General features: G+C 41.4%; 1 protein-coding gene across 1 annotated transcript; it reads right to left on the minus strand.

Annotated features, from left to right (window-relative positions):
- Positions 1-1,187: 1,187 nt before the first annotated feature.
- GATM (glycine amidinotransferase) lies at positions 1,188-17,988 on the minus strand. The gene is made up of 9 exons (XM_047738767.1): positions 17,814-17,988; positions 16,111-16,329; positions 9,224-9,419; positions 8,148-8,338; positions 6,844-6,981; positions 6,505-6,669; positions 4,927-4,990; positions 4,308-4,424; positions 1,188-2,228 (listed from the first exon to the last, which is right to left on the minus strand). The coding sequence occupies exons 1-9, from the start codon at positions 17,880-17,882 to the stop codon at positions 2,116-2,118; spliced, it is 1,272 nt and encodes a 423-aa protein (XP_047594723.1). The 5' UTR covers positions 17,883-17,988; the 3' UTR covers positions 1,188-2,115.
- Between the last annotated feature and the right edge of the window lie 3,304 nt (positions 17,989-21,292).

Raw genomic sequence — 21,292 nt, forward strand, 5'->3', positions numbered from 1 at the left:
AAGACCTGAAATACCCAGCATGTCATGGGTGATGTCAGAAAAGCTCTCCCAATGTGGAGGACAATGCCCATCCTAATTTGGAAATAGAGCAGAAAAGCTGAGGAAGTGGACACTGGACTGCCTTTACTTGCTCTGTGAAAAATGAAACAATAAGATCAGATAAGAGAACATAGTGAAGGTTTGGAATAGGCACTGGGGATAATGGAGGGAGGTATGTAGTAGAACTGCTGAGCAGGATTTAGACCTGGGAATATGTATATATACCCTAAGTATGCCCTAGTCCACATGACTCTCTCGACTTTTTTTTTTTTTAAAGATTTTATTTATTTATTTGTCAGAGAGAGGGAGAGAGAGCAAGCACAGGCAGACAGAATGGCAGGCAGAGGCAGAGGGAGAAGCAGGCTCCCTGATGAGCAAGGAGCCCGATGTGGGACTCGATCCCAGGACGCTGGGATCATGACCTGAGCCGAAGGCAGCTGCTTAACCAACTGAGCCACCCAGGCGTCCCTCGACTTCTTGAACAGGATTTGGCCCAGTGTAGAACTGTAGGTGTTCCTGTGGGGGCAGGGGGTTGGGTGAGAAAGGACACCAGAATACAATGGAGCTAAAGGTGTTGGCAGGGGCACAGGCATAGGGTAAACCTGTGGCTCATTTCAGAGCTCATCTTCCCCACCCTCTGACCCCCCACATTTCGCATGAGTCAAAACATTTAGCGTCTTGAGAACGGATACTCTCCTCTCTGGGGCCTAGGATTAGTCCCTTGTATTCAGAAAACATTTAGATATTTTTGAATGAATTAATTAATAAAATTTGGGGGCACCTGGGTGGCTCAGTCGATTAGGTGTCGGAGTCTTGGTTTCAGCTCAACTCATGATCTCAGGGTCATGGGATTGAGCCCTGAGTCAGGCTCTGTGCTCAGTGTGGTCTGCTTGAGGATTCTTGCTGTCCCTCTCCCTCTGACCCTCTCCCATGTGTGTGTGCGCACCCACTCTTTCTCTAAAATAAAATAAATCTTAAAAAAAAACTAATAAAATCTGACTCTGCTAAGCACTTGTGAATACACATATTAGGTTATTTACTAAGGATGAATGTATTACTTCAGAGCATTAAAATTTTGTCCCTAGAGCTACATTCTTATAATTTACCTATGCTTAAAATAATGGGGCTGATGCCAAACCCTAATGAAATCCATTCTTTAACATAAAAGTTTATTAGAATAAAAATACATGTACAATCCAACATTAAAATTATTTCACATTGCATATAGGTTTTACCTCCATTAGTTTTTTAATGCTTTTAAGGTCTGTGCTTGAAATAATTTGCATATCTGTAAACCAAGCTTAGATTATCAAAAATGCAATATATCCATTAGACACTAGAGATCAAAATTTAGGATCAGAACTGATAGTTAACTAACAACCTATTGCACTAAATATTTCTTTAAAATTTGGACAGAGAAGAAAGATTAAATCACTTGAAAATGAGGTAAGTTGTATTAAAAGGTTTTTAGTAGCAAGTAGCAATGTTGAAATAAGAATATTAAAAACATTCATGGAAAATTCACTTAATATGTTTGCATAGTCTAGGTTATTTTTTAAAGACAAAAAATTAAAAATTACCAAAATTCCTCATTAGAAAAAGAGACAATTACTTGGTTCTGCTTAAGATCTGTGTACATTTTAAGTTTTTCTCTCATTTAGAAAAAAGAAATGATACAAACATTCACAAGTCTTAGAAAAAAGGAAAAAAAATAATGAAAATTAGGACCAACATTTCAAGCTGCCTTTTGGAAAGAAAATTAAAAACAGAGGTAGATGGTTAAATATTAGTGGCCAAGTTACTCAAACAACTAATTTTTGTTGGTACACATTCACCAAATGTTTACACTTGAAGTCAAATAGTAAATGAATTTAGGAGGAGAAAGTAAGACCTAGCACAAGTTATTTCCTTACATCAAAGAAAAGTAATAAAAATAAACCAGGCTTAAGACCCCTGTTAAGGATACGATTGTTTAAAGCACTACAGTTCATGCACTTTTTCATGTGGGAGAATGAACCTTATCCCTAAGCTTCCTAGATATCTTGGAGGCCAAGCCACCAGCACCGTCAGGCCCGGTCAGTCGAAGTAGGACTGCAGGGTGCCTCGGCGCCGGACATCGCAGGTCCAGCAGTGGAAGCCTCCTCCCAGGGAATTGGCATTACGGATGCTAACTTTGATGGTACTGATACCTGCATCAAAAGAGAGACAGGTGGTCAGTTAGATGGACACCCAAGAAGATTCTCCTGTAGAAAGTAAGCCCAAAGATAGGTAGCAACCCCGTGTTTCTAATCCTCAAGTCTACCTGTACCCCAAACAGTCTTTCAACTGTTTTGTCACTAATTATATTTCATCTAAACTATTCCACTGCTAATATAAAGTCTTCACCAGACAGCAGACACGGTGAAGTCTATTTTGTTCTGCTGACAATTCACAAGTCAGTGGGTTGGATGAGTGGGACAGGATCAACTTCACCACCTTAAGAAAACAATGAAACCAGGGCGCCTGGGTGGTTCAGTGGGTTAAAGCCTCTGCCTTCGGCTCAGGTCATGGTTTCAGGGTCCCAGGGTCCTGGGATCAAGCCCCACATCGGGCTCTCTGCTCAGCAGGGAGCCTGCTTCCCTTCCTCTCTCTCTGCCTGCCTCTGCCTACTTGTGATCTCTGTCTGTCAAATAAATAAATAAAATCTTTAAAAAAAAAAAAAAAAAGGAGCGCCTGGGTGGCTCAGTGGGTTAAGCCGCTGCCTTCGGCTCAGGTCATGATCTCAGGGTCCTGGGATCGAGTCCCGCATCGGGCTCTCTGCTCAGCAGGGAGCCTGCTTCCCTTCCTCTCTCTCTGCCTGCCTCTCTGCCTCCTTGTGATCTCTGTCTGTCAAATAAATAAATAAAATCTTTAAAAAAAAAAAAAAAAAGGAGCGCCTGGGTGGCTCAGTGGGTTAAGCCGCTGCCTTCGGCTCAGGTCATGATCTCAGGGTCCTGGGATCGAGTCCCGCATCGGGCTCTCTGCTCAGCAGGGAGCCTGCTTCCCTTCCTCTCTCTCTGCCTGCCTCTCTGCCTCCTTGTGATCTCTGTCTGTCAAATAAATAAATAAAATCTTTAAAAAAAAAAAAAAAGAAAACAATGAAACCGAGCTTGTATTTTTAATATGCTGGGTTGGATGCTCATTCAGGTACCAAATCTATTCAGGCAAGTAGTTTAATCTGGCACCATTTGCACTGATGTGCTTGTGATGATGTGCATGGCCCAGTTAACCAACTGTATTTAGAAAGAAATCTATTGTGTTCAGCACAATGGGATTTTTTTTTTCATTTTTTTTGTGTGCAGTTAGCCAGCATATAGTACATCACAAGTTTTTGTTGTAGTGTTCAATGCAGCATAACAGTATTTTAAAAAGAAAATCTATCCTCTTCCCCAAAGAACACATTATTTTGAGGGGAAAGATAGCTCTAGAGTCACTAAAAGTTCCACTGGGGTAGTCAGGGAGGGAAGGCAGCAAGAGCCATCGGAAAAGACTTTCCCAAGAAAGTGAGACTGGGCAGGGCTTTGGGAAGTAAGAACAGAGTTTGCAAGGGGTAAGAAGTGGGCTTGGGATAAAGAGTGGACTTTTAAACACAAGTGTGTTTCCTGGTAGACAGATGTATCTCTCTTATTCAGATGGTCAGAGCTATTTTAATCCTGAATTGGAAAGGTTCCAGTTGTTGGATAAAGTTTGCTTTAACAAGTTCCTTGTGTGTAAATCATAAAATATGATGAATCATATATCTGGTTATTAATAATATTTAAAGTTGAGAAACAATAAAATCTTAATGGACAAAGAAACTGTTTCATGAAAATCAGGAAAAAAGTGGCATAGCAATAGAGATCAAATCATTAGCTTGGGCTCAATCTAAAATGGACAGGCCTGTCTTTTTCAACTGATAACACATTAAAGAGGGATGTGTCAAGGGGGAAAATCATTTCTTCTGGGTAATACACCTGAAATATAAGACATGAATCTTCATACATGGGCACCAAAAGGTTAGATAAGTCACAGAAGATTGATATACTTATTGCTAAGGGATGTTTGAGGAGCCTGGAATGCATCTCCAACCCTTTGGGATTGTGATTGTTAGAAATAAAAATATTGTCTATCTATGAAATAATAACGTGGTACCTCTAAAAGGAATAGCAATTGAATTACGTAAATCATACATCAGACCTAGCGGTAATTTCTTTAGTTATTCTGATTTAATACTTTCATGCATGACATCATGTCTCATTTATGGTACATACCCAGTTTTTCGAACATCTTTTGAATTGGAACTTCATTGGCATCCACCATGACACGCTTCTCGTCTAGCATTAAGACATTCATGGAAAGCCATTTGGATGACATCCAGAGTGGGTGATCTAAAAATGATAACAACTGTTAAATCATGTCCACTATCATCTTTGTTTAAAGCAAGGGTTCCAAAGTGAAGAATATTAAAGTGACACTTACATTCTTTCAGTAGTTCGCTTTCCCTATGGAATTTTATTTTAATCTTAAGACAATTTAATCGTAAGAAAATTTATCTATAAATGTTAGGATTCAATCTAGACTCAATCGATACCTATTACACATTTGGATTTCACCTTGTTTTCTTTAAAAACTCATTTCTTGCTTTGTGATGTTGCTTTATGCTGATTTTTCCCATCTTCTCACTTGCATTGTGTATGGAAGGAGAGATTACAAACATAAGTCCCAGTCTTTTCTTGTACCTATATAGGCCCAGGTGCAAGTTTACTCCTTCCTGGGGAAATATTTTCTTTATTAAAGTACTAAAATTTGGGCTGCTGTCTATAGATGAAAGCTTTTCAGTCACTGAAATACTCATTTTAGCCTAGGAGTAGTATGTAACAGTAAACATACCATCTGGGATGACTGGTATTGGAGGAGTAACTATGGTCCATCCTGCTTTCTTAAAAAGATCAATCTGCAAGACAGAAACAAACAAACAAACAAACAAACAACCCCAAGGAGGTTTAAATCTATATATGCTATTATTATCATTTGTAGTCTCTGATAGCTCTTATGATTAATAATTCTTTTATTAATAAAGATAATAATTTTATTAATAAAGATAATAATAAAGATAATAAAGATAATAATTCTTTTGAGACACTGAGTTCTCAGCTGCCAAAATAAAATTAAATTTCCAAACATTTGAAGTGATTTTTGTCTGAATCCTAATTAGAAATGTAAAATAAAATTACCATATTACCAGTTAAAGTTAAAAAAAAAGTAACAGAAATGTTAAAGCTTTTAAAAATATTCTCATGCTTTATTTAGGTTTCAGAGATCTTAAAACATGGAAGATACTTTCCTTGACAAATTCACATTAAAGAAAATGAAAATATTTCCTATCTATTTAGCTATAAGGAAACAAACATGTAATGACTGTGTTAAACCCATAGTCCATCCACTTCATAGTCCATCAGTTTGCATCTCTACCATAGCATAAAGACAGGTGTTAAGGATGTACTCCCAAAGAACCGTAAATGTCCTTACTGACCATTATAACCCAGCCATTCCTATGTTCACATACTCACTTAGTATATCAATAAATTATATTAAAGTGAAAATGGATAAGTAATCTTGGTCATTGGTTATAAATATATGGGATGGAAATAAACAGTGACATGGTAAAGTAGTCTTTTTTTTTAAGATTTTATTTATTTGACAGAGAGATCACAAGTAGGCAGAGAGGCAGGCAGAGAGAGAGGGGGAAGCAGGCTCCCTGCTGAGCAGAGAGCCCGATGCGGGGCTCTATCCCAGTACCCTGAGATCATGACCTGAGCCGAAGGCAGAGGCTTTAATCCACTGAGCCACCCAGGCGCCCCTAAAGTAGTCATTTTTAAGAGGTATATTGCAGCCTAACAAATAACACAGAATCACTCACCACCCAACTGGAAGTAGGAGGGAGGCAGCAGAGGCAGGAGGCTGCAGATGCTAGCAGACCAGCTGCTCTCAGAGACCAGTAGCTCTGCTCCTTCCTGTGGGTTGGGGCTGGGCAAAGGGGTACTGACCCACTGGAGAGGGAGGAAGACACCCACTACCCAGGGTCACTGTCCCGCCATGCAGGGATCATTCTGTTTGCAGTTCAGCTGCTGTGGGATCTTGGCTGCAAGCTGTGGGATAATACACTCTCTTCGATAAAAACACCAGAGACACACAAACTGGAGGATTTGCTTTAAGGCAAGCCTTAAGGAAAGTCAAAGTCTGATGACACTACACTAATTATCGTGGCTACAACATACATCTGGGAGATCTGGTCACCTTATAGTAAATCCACCACAAGCAATCCAATGTTTGATTCTCATAATGTTGAGCACTGCTGCATTTGTCATTTAGGACCATTAGGAACCATGGAAGTGCTTAAAATAAAAATGGTAATTACTTCAGTTGGTAGACTCTAATGCTTCTCCAGAGTCTTAAGGGCTCCCTTACCTGATCACACGGTCGGTCAGGGTTGGACAGCACAAGACCAGGTCCAATGATATTGAAGGTGGCATCAATATGCATTGGATTGGGGTCTTTAAAGGAGATGATATGCACTCTGTAGTCTGGAGCAAGATGCCTACGCATCCATTCAATGCCCAGATAGTTTGTAACCTGAAAATGAAAGGAGGACATAATTCTATAAAGATTTGGTTCTATGTTTAGATAACTAAAAATAGGATGAAAATATTTTCATCAAAAAATACAATAATGTATAAGTAAATAATACAATAATGAATTAAAAATGTAGTAATAAAGTGTGGAATTTAAGAGGCAGCTTTTATTGACCTGGCTTCTCTGTGCAAAAATATCTCGTCCAGCTCTAATGAAGTCAGCAGCATCAAAGCATGGCTCGAACTCAGTTGTCACAAATTTTCCCTGAGCAGCCAATTTGTGTCTGTCTTCTACTGAATGGATAGGGTAATTCTAATTGGAACGAGAATGAATACATACAAAAGAAATTATTCATGGGACATCCATTACTAAGAAAATTAATTCAACATCATCATTTCCCAAAATAGTACTACTAAATATATGGGATTTAAACTGTTTTAGACTAAAACATGCATGGGGAAGAGGTAGGCCCATGCTAACTAAATCAAAATAAACTGACAACAAAAACAAAAGCCCAAAACTAGGCATGACAGCAATTTCTTGATACTTACAAGAAAACAGTACCGCAATGGTAATGATTTTGAAAATATTCATGACTCATATTGATTTATGTAGCTATCTACAATAGTGACAGTCAACAGGATGAAGTCATTCTGTTATTTTAGAAAAGGAATTTGGTCCTGAGCCTAACTCATACCATCAAACAAGATGCCATGCATCCCCTGCCAAAATGGATTTGGTGTGGTGGAATGAATTCATTACTCATTTCTGTCTTTAAACACCTAGAAGTAATTTTGATCTTTTGATTCTTTCTATAAATGATCAAGTAATAAGTGACCTAACAAGGGATATATACTTCCTTTTACTGTGAATATGGCCTGTAGACCCTGAATGGAGTTCAGTTGAGTGACTTTTTTGTTTCTACCAATGAATAGCTATGTCCCTTTAGGCAAGTTTTCCTCCCCGTAAGGGAAGGATTGATGCTCCTCCCTCCAGAGGGTTTTGTGAAGAATAAACAGGACTGACAATGTATAAAAGCATTTAGTTCAAGACCTAGCACACAATACGCACCAGATAAGTGTTAGCTATTACTACTATTACTGTTATCACAATATTATTTACCTTATTTTTATCATAAAACAATTTTTTTAAATATTTTATTTATTTATTTGACACAGAGAGAGAGATCACAAGCAGGCAGAGCAGCAGGCAGAGAGAGAGGGGGAAGCAGGCTCCCTGCAGAACAGAGAGCCCGATGCAGGGCTCAATCCCAGGACACCGAGACCATGACCTGAGCCGAAGGCAGCGGCCCAACCCACTGAGCCACCCAGGCGCCCCAAACAATTTTTTTTTAAATGCAGGTGATGTTCTCAGTTCCTCAAATGCATACCAAATACAAGGTTTCAGAGAATCTCTATCTCATTCTCTGGATTATTGAGAGAAGTTATTAATAAGCTCACCTATAATTAGGGTCTTACCTGGTCATAAAGCTTATCACCCATTGTTGGCTTGGGAGCAGTTGTCCACTTGGCACCACGGTGGAAGTAGTCTTTAATAATTGACCGATATGCACGGTACTCAAAGAAGCGGGCACGCCACGCCATGGGAGCCTCGATAATCTCATTGCCCACAACTATCAGGATGTCTCGAGGCATCGCACCATATAAACCTATCAAACCAAAAAATTCCACAACAACCTCAGTAATGCTCATTTCCAAGACAGAAGAATCTATATAATAGGATCCCACGTCTTGGTAAAAAAAAAAAAAAAAATTACAGAAAATCTATAGGAATGTGTATGCATAGATTTATATGCAAATGGAAAAAGATGGAGTGATATATACTAGATGATATAGACTAGGTTGTGATATATACTAGTGATATATACTAGATTGTTAGCATGTGTGGTGATGGCAAAGCTAGGAAAGGAAGGTAGGAAGGAATGAAGGTAGGAAGGAAGGAAGGGAGGGAAATGAAAGGGAATGAGGAAGGAAAGGAAAGGGAAGAGAAGAAAGAAGAAAGGAAGGAACGAAGGAAGGAAGAAAAGAAATGAAGTAATAAGGTCCTTGTTCAAAGATATCTAGAACGAGCAAGTTTTCACGTTTTGTAAGCTCCTTTCTTGCTACATAGAAACAGAGTTCTTCAGGGAGTATCAGTACCACAAGATAAAAATTAGGCCAAGGATCATTTCTACAACTGTAAATTAGAACACTGAACTCAGGGACAAGAACAATCTTGTAGCAATGTCAATTAAAACTAAAAATGGGAATGTTTCTGTTCCCCTCTTAACTTCTGTAAATGACATGGAATCCACTCTTCTATGAAAGGAAATGATCATAAGGTTTAGAAAAACTGCTGCTTTCAAGAAGATTCTGATTTACAATGGAGTTTAGAATATGGACATCTTAATCATATTGAAAAGAACCAATCTGTTCCTAAGTAATCTCTAAAGTTTCAAAGGATTATTAAAAGAATCTCTGAGAGATTATCTGAGCTTTTAAGAAAGAAATTAAAAATTAAGACACTAGCAGTTGAGGTATCCAACATCACTTACCCGTAGACTCAAAATCAGGAGTTTTATACTTTAGTGACCAGTCAATGGGGTCAGGTCTCCTCACTGTCACTCCTTCCATTTTTAAAATATTGCACATCTCTTCAATTTCAGTAACAGCCTTTTTCAAATGATCTTTGGGAAAATAATGGCCTCCATGCTTCTGGTAAAATGGCCAGTACTTTTCATATGTGTTGGCCTACAAACAGGAGAAAGTAAGTGAAATACTTAATCAGGGAAAAATACAACTCATGATAAAGTCCTAGGCAGTGAACAAGAATTTCTGTAACCTATTTTTTTCTTTAAAAAAAAAATTGTATTTATTTGAGAGAGAGAAAGAGAGACCATGAGCGAGGAAGAGAGGGAGAAGCAACTTCCTGTGGAGCAGGGAGCCAACTTGGGGCTTGATCCTGGGACCCTGAGATCATGACCTGAGCCAAAGGCAGACACTTAACTGATGGAGCTATCCAGGTGCCCCTGGTTTGTATAATTTAATGGAAATGAGATTAAGACTATGTCTTATCTAGTGTTGATCCCCAGCACTGAGCACACTGCCTCTCTGAGAAGACACTCAATATTTGCTGAATGAAGAATTCTAAATTTCCTTGATGTTTTGAGATTTTTTGCACTCTTTGCCCGCCATCTTCTGCCCTGCCATTCACAGCATGTCTGTCCTCAGGTGGGCTTGGAGTCTTCTCCAGTTTTTATTGGTCCTTCATAGTAAAAGCTTCATAGACAAAACAGGACATAGGGACTCCGTTAGACAGTCTTAACTTCCACTTTCCTAACAGCGCACGGGAGAGGAATGAGGCACAAACAAGTCAGCTGTAAGACAGGGAGCAGGGGACAACAACTGGAAGGACTGTCACCCAAACAAATCCTCAGTCCCGTATTTATTAGATACAAGGTAGCAACAAAGGAGAAGAAAAGAAGGTTATACAATAGCCATAGGTCTAGTACGTAAACAAGAAGGAATGTGAGTCAGATGTTGGTCACAAGTTTTAGAGGTAAACGAGGTAAACAAAAAGAAGAGTAAGGCGTGTCTGGTCCAGCAGCTTGGATTTGTAGTTGTGCTAGCACACTTAAAGGGATTACCTTAACAGCAGGCTTTCTCTGAGGTACAGGAGACAGGGAAAAAGGGAAGCAGGGTTGTCCTGCCCTAAGCTGGCCGGGCATCCCCAGCTGCTTGGCTTCAAGGGCGTGTATCATCCCCTCCACCAGAGGCCTGCTGCTAGTACATGTTTTTCTCAAGGTCATCCTTAAGCAAGCTTACGTGACCAGTACAATTCCTCATTAGTTATTAAAGTTATATTTTGAGCAGCATATTATTCTGAGGGATGGTTACATTAAACGAAATCAAATAAGAAAACAAAAGAGCCTAAGATAAGAGCACATCCGTACTAAGATAAAACCAGGTGCTACCCATGCATCCCAGAATTCTATCTAGAAAACAGCACTGCGACACACTCTGTAGGACAATAGGACACGGCCCCCTTAAAATTAGGGACATATTGTCAAACGTTCTTTGCTGCTCTTAAAAACCCATTACTGATTTTCTCATTCAACAGAATTAGCACTTGGCAAAATTGTGCAGCAGCGCAAGTCTGCTTTTGCTACTTCCGAGCCTTCCCTGCAGACATGCCTCCCCTCCCCAGTCTTTCCAAGTTCTCATACCACTTCAAGTCCTTTTGTCACAGAAGGAAGTGATCCCATAAATGAATTCACACACTTGGCAGCTGAAAAAAAACGTAACATTTAGAAAGTGTCCAAGGGTGATACGCATTTTAAAAAGACAACTGAATGAAAACCAGTTAAATGCTTTTATAAAGGCTCGATTTGCTAAAAATGACTATTGAAATAGGGCAAGCCTAACAACTGTAAAATAATGGTTTTCAAAAATATAAAAATGTAGAAGGATTCTTCATTCAGATTGTTTAGCATGTTCTCAATTTAAAGAAATACATTGGGAAATGTAGACGATGTTTATGGATGTAATTTATCAAGGTAGATGAGGCAGAATTCCAATCAGAAGATCCGAACGCTAGGAGAAAACTTGGACTTTCATCAGAAGACTGGCAAAGTGATATGCATCCATATACTTTAAGTTTAAAAAAATATTTAAAGCAGGTATTTAAGAAAAATACTTCCTTATATTATCGATTAACTGACTACCTACCAGTCCTGATCATGTCAGGTAAGGTTTCCACACAAATCAGACAATTTCAGATAGTGGTTAAGGGAACTGGGTGATGAGATACAGTGTCTAGATGTCTTGCCCAGTAATGTCAAAGATGATGTCTTTTCCAGATTTTCTGTCTCTACTTCCATTTCCACCTCAGTCTGATAAATATCAAACATATAGAGGCAGATCTGCCTCTTGTTAGTTCAGTACCTAGGTTCACACCAGTGAGGCTAGAGCTGAGCCTGCTGGAGAAGGAATAAGAATCTGAAAAACATGTCTTTAACAAAAATGGAGGATGCCGGTGAGGCTCTAAAAATGGGTTGGCAAACTAAAAGTCCATGGCCATTGTTTTTTTTTAAGTAAATACAAGTTTTATGGGAACACAGACACACTCATTCATTTACATATTGTCTGTAGCTGTTTTGTTTTGTTTTGTTTCGTTTGCACTATAGTGGCAGAGTTGAGAGGTGAGTGGTCATGACAGAAACGTATGGTTTGCAAAGCCTGAAATGTTTATTATCTGGCAGAAAAAAGTTTGCTGATCCCTGTCCACATTATTGGTTAGTTGCTTTTCTTTTGAAGATTTATAGGAAAACAATAGGCTCAGTTTCTGGCCTGTGACAAATATCATCAGTATCAAATGATCGGTATTAATTCACGTAGTTTTTAAGATCAATCTACTCTTTTTAAAAACAAAAGCATTCCACTGTTTTCCACTCCTAGGAAGTCTGGCAGCAGCACCCAGAAGGAGAGGATAACAATGAGTCTTTATAGTCCTCTCAGACACATCTCGGTACTACTCCTCCATTCATCACTTTCTCCTTCTCATGCCAGGCACATCGCTTACAGTCCGCTAAAGGACAAGAAGCCTTTGAAACTTTAAAACTCGTTCCAGCAGATGCACAGCCATGCTGTCTTGCCGGACACATTCCAAAGTATTCTGTGTAACTATGCAGAATGAAGCTGGCCTTGGTAAATAGGAACTAAGCTTTCCTGGGGGGAGAAAATCTACTTGAACAGTGTGAGTTTCCTTGTGTAACTCATACTCTGTCTGGCTAAGGTTGAACAAAGTCCAAACGATCAAGGCACATTATATTTTCCAAGACATAGTTGGAAATTATTTACACTTCCTTTGTAACCTTGCTAAATGAGTTAGCAATTATTTACCAAGTGTCTGCAAGATAAAAAACACTACATTAAATGCTTAGCATATGATGTTTTTAATAACCTGTTGCAGAGATATGGCTGCACTCCTGGAAACTTTATAGTCTTTCAGAGCTTAAAACCCTTTGGGTTCGTGTGAGGGCCGGGGGGTGAGGGGGTTGGTTGCCAAACGAATTTTAAATAGTCTCTGGAAACTATGAAATATCAAGAGATATTTCATAGATAGATAGATCGATCCAGCCTCAAGCTTATAGTACATTAACCTTGACTGACTTTGTATCTTATAAAAGGTCCTTTCTTACAAGCTTTGTTTTAAAGATAAAAGCAAAACAAAAAGCACATATTTGGTAGAAAGTATTCATTATGTTTTACAGAATAAAAAGCTACATAGCTTTTAAAAACTGTGCTTCCTGAAAACTACAGTCCTTACTCCCATAAAATTTCTCTAGCCTTTATATCTTCCAACCAATCTTATGCGTAATTGCTCAAAGCAGTTTAATACATTATTTTATCTTTCATTGTTCCCAAGATGATTGATACATCTGTATCATTTTTCTCCATTAGTAAGGCCTTGCCTTTTGGGGGCTATGCATGTCTTTAATTTTCTCTAGTTACCTAGGTTAGCATGTGTCATAAAGCAGAAATAACCAGACAAATGAATGAAATCAATACTGCTAATACTAGCAATATCTACAATCATTGCACTTACAGTGTACTTCTGTAATGTAAACCTAGATCCATACAACAGTAATGAAGTATGGTTTTGTCCCTTGAAACACTTAGCATGCAACCTTTTACCTTCATATTTAATCTTGTTAGGTAGATAGCAAACCTCTTAACATCTTCACTTTATTGCGGCCCAGAAATCTGTGGAATCTTGCACAAGGTCAAAGAGCTGATTAACCAAGACTAGTATCAAGCTTCTTGATCAAATATGTAATTCAGTCCTGGTCTCCTGACTTCAGCCCAGTACACTTTCCACAAATGACAGAGAACTCAAAATCATGTGTGAGTATCATATCCGTTTCTGTAGGATTACATAGCACAAAAGTCAATAGTTTTACAGACAAGTAAAAGGATAAGCTATTGCTTGAATTTTAAATTTAATTCCACCCAATTAAAATGGTTAAGGGATGGGACTTCTTTTTAAGAAAAGACTTAAAAAAGATAATGTCTTTTTAAAACACATGGATTATACATAAATTAATCTGTTCAGCAAACATCACATATCAGAACCAGAGGTAGTTTCAGAACAATTAGAACTTACGACTTTTTCTATTACACTGTCTTCGAGGTCTAATTAAAAGAGTCATTTTCTTCAAGAAGACTTCCTAACTCTCCAGCATTTGGTCATTGCTTTTTCCTTTACTCTTCTGGCATTCAATTCAACTGTTAAGTGGCTGGCATAAGATACTTAGCTTTAGTCTTTGTTTCTAGACAAAGATCTCTCTCTCTGAACAGAAAGAAAGCAAGGTCTTTTGTGCTGATACCTCTGGAGCCCCGGTACAAGGTAGGCAGCATTTCTGCTCATGAGGGCAATGATGTAATGGAACTTATTTCCTTAATCCATGTTATAAATAACATTGTAAATAATCAGGAAGAATTTAAGTACATTGAAGATATATTTCGAACCCATTATTATTGGAAGCTCAGGCTGTGTCGCAATGTGGATGGCACTCCCTTATCCAAGATGAAACCTGAAAACCAAACCACAGAGGCCCAGCCTTAGGAATATTGCAGATAAAGAACACTAGGAGTTTTTAGGAGATATTACTTGTTGCCAGCGAAACCCTGGAAGGCTTTGGGGAAGGGACCATCAGATCTCTGTGGTAGTTAAGAGGGGTAGGTTTAAACTCCAGACAGGAGCGGTACAAGAACATAGGTGGAAGAGTTCTGAGTGGGAGCACAGGCATGATGGTTGTTTGGGGAACAGTGAGAAGTCTAGTTTGGCTGCTTATAGGATTATCATATAAAGTCTGCTGAAAACCAATGTGAAATATTAGAGTTGAGAGGGACCCAAATAAGAATGGGCATCTGCTAACCTGCCATATTAACACACCTCTAAAATGAGCCAATGATTGAAATGGGGAGTCCTGGAAAGGCAGATAAGAGCCAGATTGTGAATGATCTTGAATACCATGAGAACTGTATCTGAGGTAGTGGTAGGGGAAGAGGACATGTAGAAGATTGGGAAGGGGCGCCTGGGTGGCTCAGTGTGCTAAGCCTCTGCCTTTGGCTCCAGCCCTGATCCCAGGGTCCTGGAATTGAACCCTGCATCGGGCTCTCTGCTTGGCAGGGAGCCTGCTTACCCCTCTCTCTCTGCCTGCCTCTCTGCCTACTTGTGATCTCTCTCTCTGTCAAATGAATAAATCAAATCTTAAGAAAAAGAAAAGAAAAGGAGATTGGGAAATAGAGGAATGATAGGAGCAGGATGAGCAACGTGATCCAATTTTGGTTTAAAAAAGCACTCTCAGGGTGCCTGGGTGGCTCAGTCCTTAAGTATTCGCCTTTGGCTCAGGTCATGATCCCAGGGTCCTGCTCTGCAGGAAGCCTGAGTCTCCTTCTCCCTCTACTGCTCCCCCTTCTTGTGTTCCCCCTCTGTCTCTGTCAAATAAATAAAATCTTTTTAAAAAAATTAAAAAAGCACTCTCACGGAAGCTGGAAGGTGGTTTGGAGAGAAGAACAAATGAGGGAGACCAGTGAGGGGTTAGCTGCGATGGTCCAGGCAGTAGATGTGATCCTGACCTAAGGCAGCAGCAGAGGGATGGAGGTAAGGTTGCTTTTGACAAAGGACTTGTTAAATCTTGGACAGTGAATGTAGAGGATGTGACTAAAGGAGAAATCAAAGATGGCTCCTTGTTGTTTCAGTTCTAGTAAATAGAAATGCCAAAATGGGAAAGGAAGAAATAAAGAAGGGTCCAGTATAGCAGTGAGGCTGGCAGCTGAACTCAAGATGTGCAAAGGAGTTTTAACACGTTGATCTGGAGAAAGATCTGGACCAGACTGGAAGTGGGAGGCGAAGCTGTGAGAAGAGGGCCAAAGTGAAATTCTGCTCAACCCCAACATTACAGACAGTGAAGGAAGATGTGAGGAATAGGGAAAGAACTACATTTCCAGATGAGATCTGTCAGAATCTGAAGGAAGGAGTTATTTGTGTAAATAGTATAAAACACCAGGGTTGCCTGGATGGCTCAGTTGGTTAAGCATCTACCTTCGGCTCAGGTCATGATCCCAGGGTCCTGGGATGGATCCCCACTTTGGGCTCCCTGCTCAGTGGGGAGCCTGCTTCTCCCTCCCTCCCTCTCTCTCTCTCTCTGCAGCTTCCCCTGCTTGTGCACATGCTCTCTGAGTCAAATAAATAAAATCTTTAAGAAAAATAAAACACCACAGGTATTTCATGTAAGATAATTAAAATCACCACTGGAGTTCAGAGGTCTGGAGTAAGCTACAGTGCAAGCAGCTATAGAGGAGAATGGGGGCAGAGGCCAGCCTGCAGAAGGTAAGGAGTGAACCCCCTTCAGACATGTGAATACCCTTGCTTTACCTTCACCTCCACAGTGAATGGTGGAACACAGGCATTTTCTGCTCTGCCCACTATCACTTCCTCTAACGGGTCCCATTCGTTGTAAGAAGAGACGGGGCAGTCCTTGGGCAGAGGATCAGTGGCCTTATCATCAGCTGCACAGGAATTCCGGGAGGAAGCAGTAGCTGCCTGGGTGCTCTGGAAAGTTCTCTGCACCCACCCTGTTAAGGTTCTTCCAAGCTTCCAAGAACAAAGAAGAGATTATTGCATATTCCTATACAGTATTTGCAGGCAGGAGGAGATAGAATGAAACCCAGCATAATACAGACATTTAAAATCCTTTAGGAGAATGTAAATCAAGATGTTAGTTACTATATAGGTGGGTAGTGGGGCTATAGTTTTCCCTTCTTGTTTTTTATAAATTATCTTTTTCTCTATATGTGAATTGACATAACTCTTTAAAGCCCCTCAGAAGATTCTATCCTAATATCTCAGAATGGTTTTCTGCATTCAAGTTTTAATCAAGCTTTAAGCAACCCTTCCATAGATGATGGATCACCCCGTTCCTAGAAAACCACAGAAAGCTGCTCCATATCTCCCTGCCAAGTCCAGCTGGAGGAAGAAGCCTCCTTCCCCCTTCAGTGTTAAAAGTCACCAATACTTTTTTCCCCCCCAAATGAAAATGTAGAAGCATATGTAAAGAGCCTTATCTTTCAGAATAATCAGCTTCAAACTAAAAATTCTGCATTGCTAACACACACTTCCCACTCTTTGGCACTTCAATTCTGAGAGTAACCAAGTGCCATCTGCTCCATTTCACAGATGGTCCATAGTATACCAGCCATGACAGAATTAACCCAAGCACAAATTGATAAACCAGAAAAGAGAACTAAAGACTTCCAAAAAGCCTTTTGAAAATCCAGGGCCTATAAAATCTACAATAGGGAGAGTCCCTCACCCACCGCGCAAATCTCAAACACCACCCACACCGCTCCCCTGCGCCCAATGTCGCTCCTACTCTGTTAAATGCCTTAGGAAGGAGGCAGGAGGGGAGCCAGGGTGGGGACCAAAGCAGGAGGGAGAGTGACAGCTGTTCTAGAAGCAGCTGCCAGGAGAGAGCCAAACTGCCCGGCTATTCCTGTCCTAGGAGCTAGGAGGTCTGCAGACTCACGCTTAGAAACCGGCAAGTGGAGGGCAGGGACCCGGCAGAAAGTCTGGGTACAGCCTGAACTAGCTCCAACTCCTCTCTGGTCTCGGGACTGCATGTTATTCTTGGAGTGGGCCTGCTTGCTCCCTCTCCAGCCCAGATTCCCAGTTTGCCTCCTCTCCCGTCCATCCACACCACACGAATTTGCCCGAAGGCTCCCCAACTCTATGCCCACCCCCTGTACTGAAGCCCAATAATTCCATCCTTGTATTAAGAAGTGTCACTCGTCGGTCCCACACCCTCACCCCGGGCCGGAAGCCTCTTGGAGCAAATCCGGGTCCGGCGAGGAGGGCGGCGCCCCCTGCAGTGACGGCCACGGCGGCCCACGGGGTGTGGCCCCAATGCCTGTCCCGCTTTCCCCGGAACCCGCCGAGCTCCCAGCAGCCAGCAAAGGCTCCTGAAGCTGAGCTTCCAAGGGGGGCCCGAGGGACACTGTCATGCAATGCTGTCTGGGGAAAGCGAGGGAAGGCGAGGGGGAGCGCGCGCGGCCGCCAGCCGAGGCGGGAGGCGCACGCACCCGAGATCCGATGTAGTGCACCGCCTCGGCGCCGCGGCTCCCGCCGCGCAGACACCGCACCCGCAGCATCGCCCCGCGCCCGGCTTGTCGGCGAGCGGAATGTTCCAGGTGCTCGGCCGCGTCCGTCCGAGCCTCCCGAGGGCGCGCCAGCAGGCGATGTCGCGGCGCGCGGCCCCCGGCTTTTGTAGGCTCGCCCCACCCCGCCGCCCTCCGCGCGCGCCCCATTGGCTGCTGGGAACAGGTGGCGGGGCCGGGGGAGCGCAGGCCAGCGCGCCCCGCCGCCCCGAATTAGGAACCGTTAGGGCACAGCGAGTGGTCCGGGGTCCAGCCGCCGGTGTTTGCCTTTTTTTTAGTTTGTCAGTCGGCCGACTGGCTTCGGCTACCAAGCTCAGCCTCCGTCCGCCGCGGGAGGCCCACCCGTGCTTCGGGGAGGGGAGGAGCACGCGACTTCTGACGAAGGAAACTCAATAGTACATTAAATGTACATTGTTGGATGATGTGGGTAAAGCGTAAGTACAGTTACACGGTTACGTTTGTCGGTATGCACTGACTCAGTCCCCTCATTTTGTAGTGAACGGAACCACCTAAAGTTTAGGTGGCTTCTTAAGGCAACACCGGGTTTGAGACTGGAGAAGCCTAAGTCTAGAATTCAGGTCATCTCTCCCCCGGGGTCCTGCACTTTCCACCTACTACTAGCCTGTTAGGTGTTTGGGGGAATACCAGACGTTTCAAATAGTCTTTGGCCATGTGCCCTGGCTTGAGAAACTCAACCATGGCAATGGAGACTGATGTGGGTCAGAAATAAGGGAGGACTGCAGACGCATCTTCCCTTCTATTTCATGTATTTAAATTTTTGTTTCAACTTAATTAGGGTAGTTCCCTAGAAAAGTCGTTCCCGAACAGTGCAAAACTAGAGAACTCAGTTTAACATTTAAGTACCTCGGAGGAAAGGGGGCAGAGAGATTTAAATATTTCATTTTGTACCTACAAAATAGTTAATTTTAAAAAATGAGCTGTTGTTTTAATTCTGGTGTCTCAAACCAAAGTTCACTGATAGAAGGGACCAGACGAGCAGGATGGCATGGTAGAAAGAGCCCCGGAGAGGGAACTGGGAGAACTGGGTGCTAGTTTTGACTCTATTATAGACTACTATGTGTCTTCTTGAGTTGCAACCTTATCCTCAAAGAGAGAACACTTGCATTTATTGTCTCTAGCACACAGGGTCGTTGAGGGGCCAAAAGGAGAGATTGTACATGCTGAACGTGATGTGGCACTAAGAGCTATATGAATATGAGGTAATATTTTACCAGGTCTTACAGTAAGGAGGCCTCCAAATGTAATAATAGGGTGAAAGGAGTCAGAAAGTCTAGGTCCATGTCTTAGCTCTGCTACTAACTTGCTTTGTGACCTGGAATCAAATTCCTTTTCCTTTCTAATGAAGGCATCACACTATTAATTAAGGTTTTGGCTAATATTTCTCAAAATTTATAAAGTACCTCTCCCGAGAATTAAATGCAACCACCTTGAGGGTCTAATTTTCTAATGTACTTAGGGTGGCCAAAGCTATACTCCTCCTCAATAAAGGAATTTAAGAATACAGTAAGTACACCTAACAAATGGTATTGACATTACTTTGTACCATTTCTGTCCGAGATCTGAGGACACCCTCATATCATTCATTAAAGACACTTTTAATTTTAATTTTCCAGATGTAAGAATTGGAAGTGCTTGGAAATAATGAGGCCAGGGTGTCATTAAATTTTACATAAAGAAAGACTCCTGTTATAGCCATAGAACATACCCTTATCTTCTGGAACCCAGGGGAAAGTGTGTGGATAGAGCCACCCAAAACAGTCCTATTGCTATAAAAGCAAATCAAAGCTCTTTCCTCACTCCCTTTTTCTTTCTTGTGTATGAATATATGTATTGTTCTTGGAAAAAACCTGTAACACTTTTTAGATTGACTTCATCAATTCAAAGCACAAAACTTCCCTACTGATTTGTCTTATACTGTCTGTCTGACTCTGCAAAGTGTCTACGGTGATACCTGGAAACTCCTTGGTGTTTATGCTGCTTTTTTTCAGAAGAAGTGGAATAGACTGTGACTCTTGCCTTGTTCTCCCTCATTGGCAATAGGTTAATGTAACACCAATAACTTTATCAAACCAATGATTTTAGGATCTTGGTGATCCCATAATTAATGATTATGCATATTCATGTCTAATAGTAGTATACTCTTATGGGTTAATCTAGGAGCATAATTTAGGGTCACGTGGGGGTAAAAGCAAAGGAATAGAAAACTCATCAGAAGCATGGCAAATTATTCCACTTTCCGATTTCTCCCTCATCACTGTTGCTTTGGGGACATGTTCAACTTTACCTGGTTCCCCCCAACAAAGTACAGAGTTTGTGAAATGTGTTCTGAGACTAAAGAAACTGCAAAAGCTAGTAAAGTCTTTGGGTCAACACAATGAACAACAAAAGAGCCTATTGTAAGAATTCATTTATTTGACTATCATGGTTGACGTCAGAATCTGTGCATAGGAAGCAAGAGTAATGTGTTCCTAGAACTTAAGAGATACAGAAACCCTGTATCTGTACAGATACAGATACACAGTGGATAGAATTATCTATCTTGTCTAAGAGACATTTGTACTTATACCTTAGGGGACAGGATAGCCTTCAAATCAGAAAAAGATGGTATTACTCAAGTTCAAACAGAGTGACTACAGTATATCTTCATGACTAGAATGTAATTAAAGAAAGATGCAATTTTTGGGGGGGTGCCTGAGTGGCTCAGTGGGTTAAGCCTCTGCCTTTGGCTCAGGTCATGATCTCAGGGTCCTAGGATTGAGCCCCACATCAGGCTCTCTGCTCAGCGGGGAGCCTGCTTCCCTCCCCACCTCTCTCTGCCTCTCTGCCTACTTGTGATCTCTCTCTGTCAAATGAATAAGTAAAATCTTAAAAGAAAATAAAGAAAGATGCAATTTTTAAAAAAAATATTTTATTTATTTATTTGTTAGACGGAGATCACAAGTGGGCAGAGAGACAGGCAGAGAGAGAGGGGAAGCAGGCTCCCTGCTGAGCAGAGAGCCTGATGCGGGGCTCCATCCCAGAACACTGAGATCATGACCTGAGCTGAAGGCAGAGGCTTAATCCACTGAGCCACCCAGGTGCCCCAGAAAGATGCAATTTTTAAAAAGTATTATTTGGGGTCACCTGTCTGGCTCAGTCAGTAGAGTATGTAACTCTTGATCTTGGGGTTGTGAGTTTGAGCCCCACATGAGGCATAGAGATTAATTTGAAAACTCTTTTTTTTTTTTTTTAAGGAGGAGGAGGGAGAGAGGGGGCAGGAAGAGAGAGAATCTTAAGCAGGCTCCATGCCTAGCATGGAACCTGACAGCCGGTCTTCACCTCATGACCTGAGCCGAAATCAAGAGCCAGATACTCAACCAACTGAACCACCTAGGCACTCCCGC

This window comes from Lutra lutra, chromosome 7, assembly GCF_902655055.1.
Source record: "Lutra lutra chromosome 7, mLutLut1.2, whole genome shotgun sequence".
NCBI classification, from domain to species: domain Eukaryota; kingdom Metazoa; phylum Chordata; class Mammalia; order Carnivora; family Mustelidae; genus Lutra; species Lutra lutra.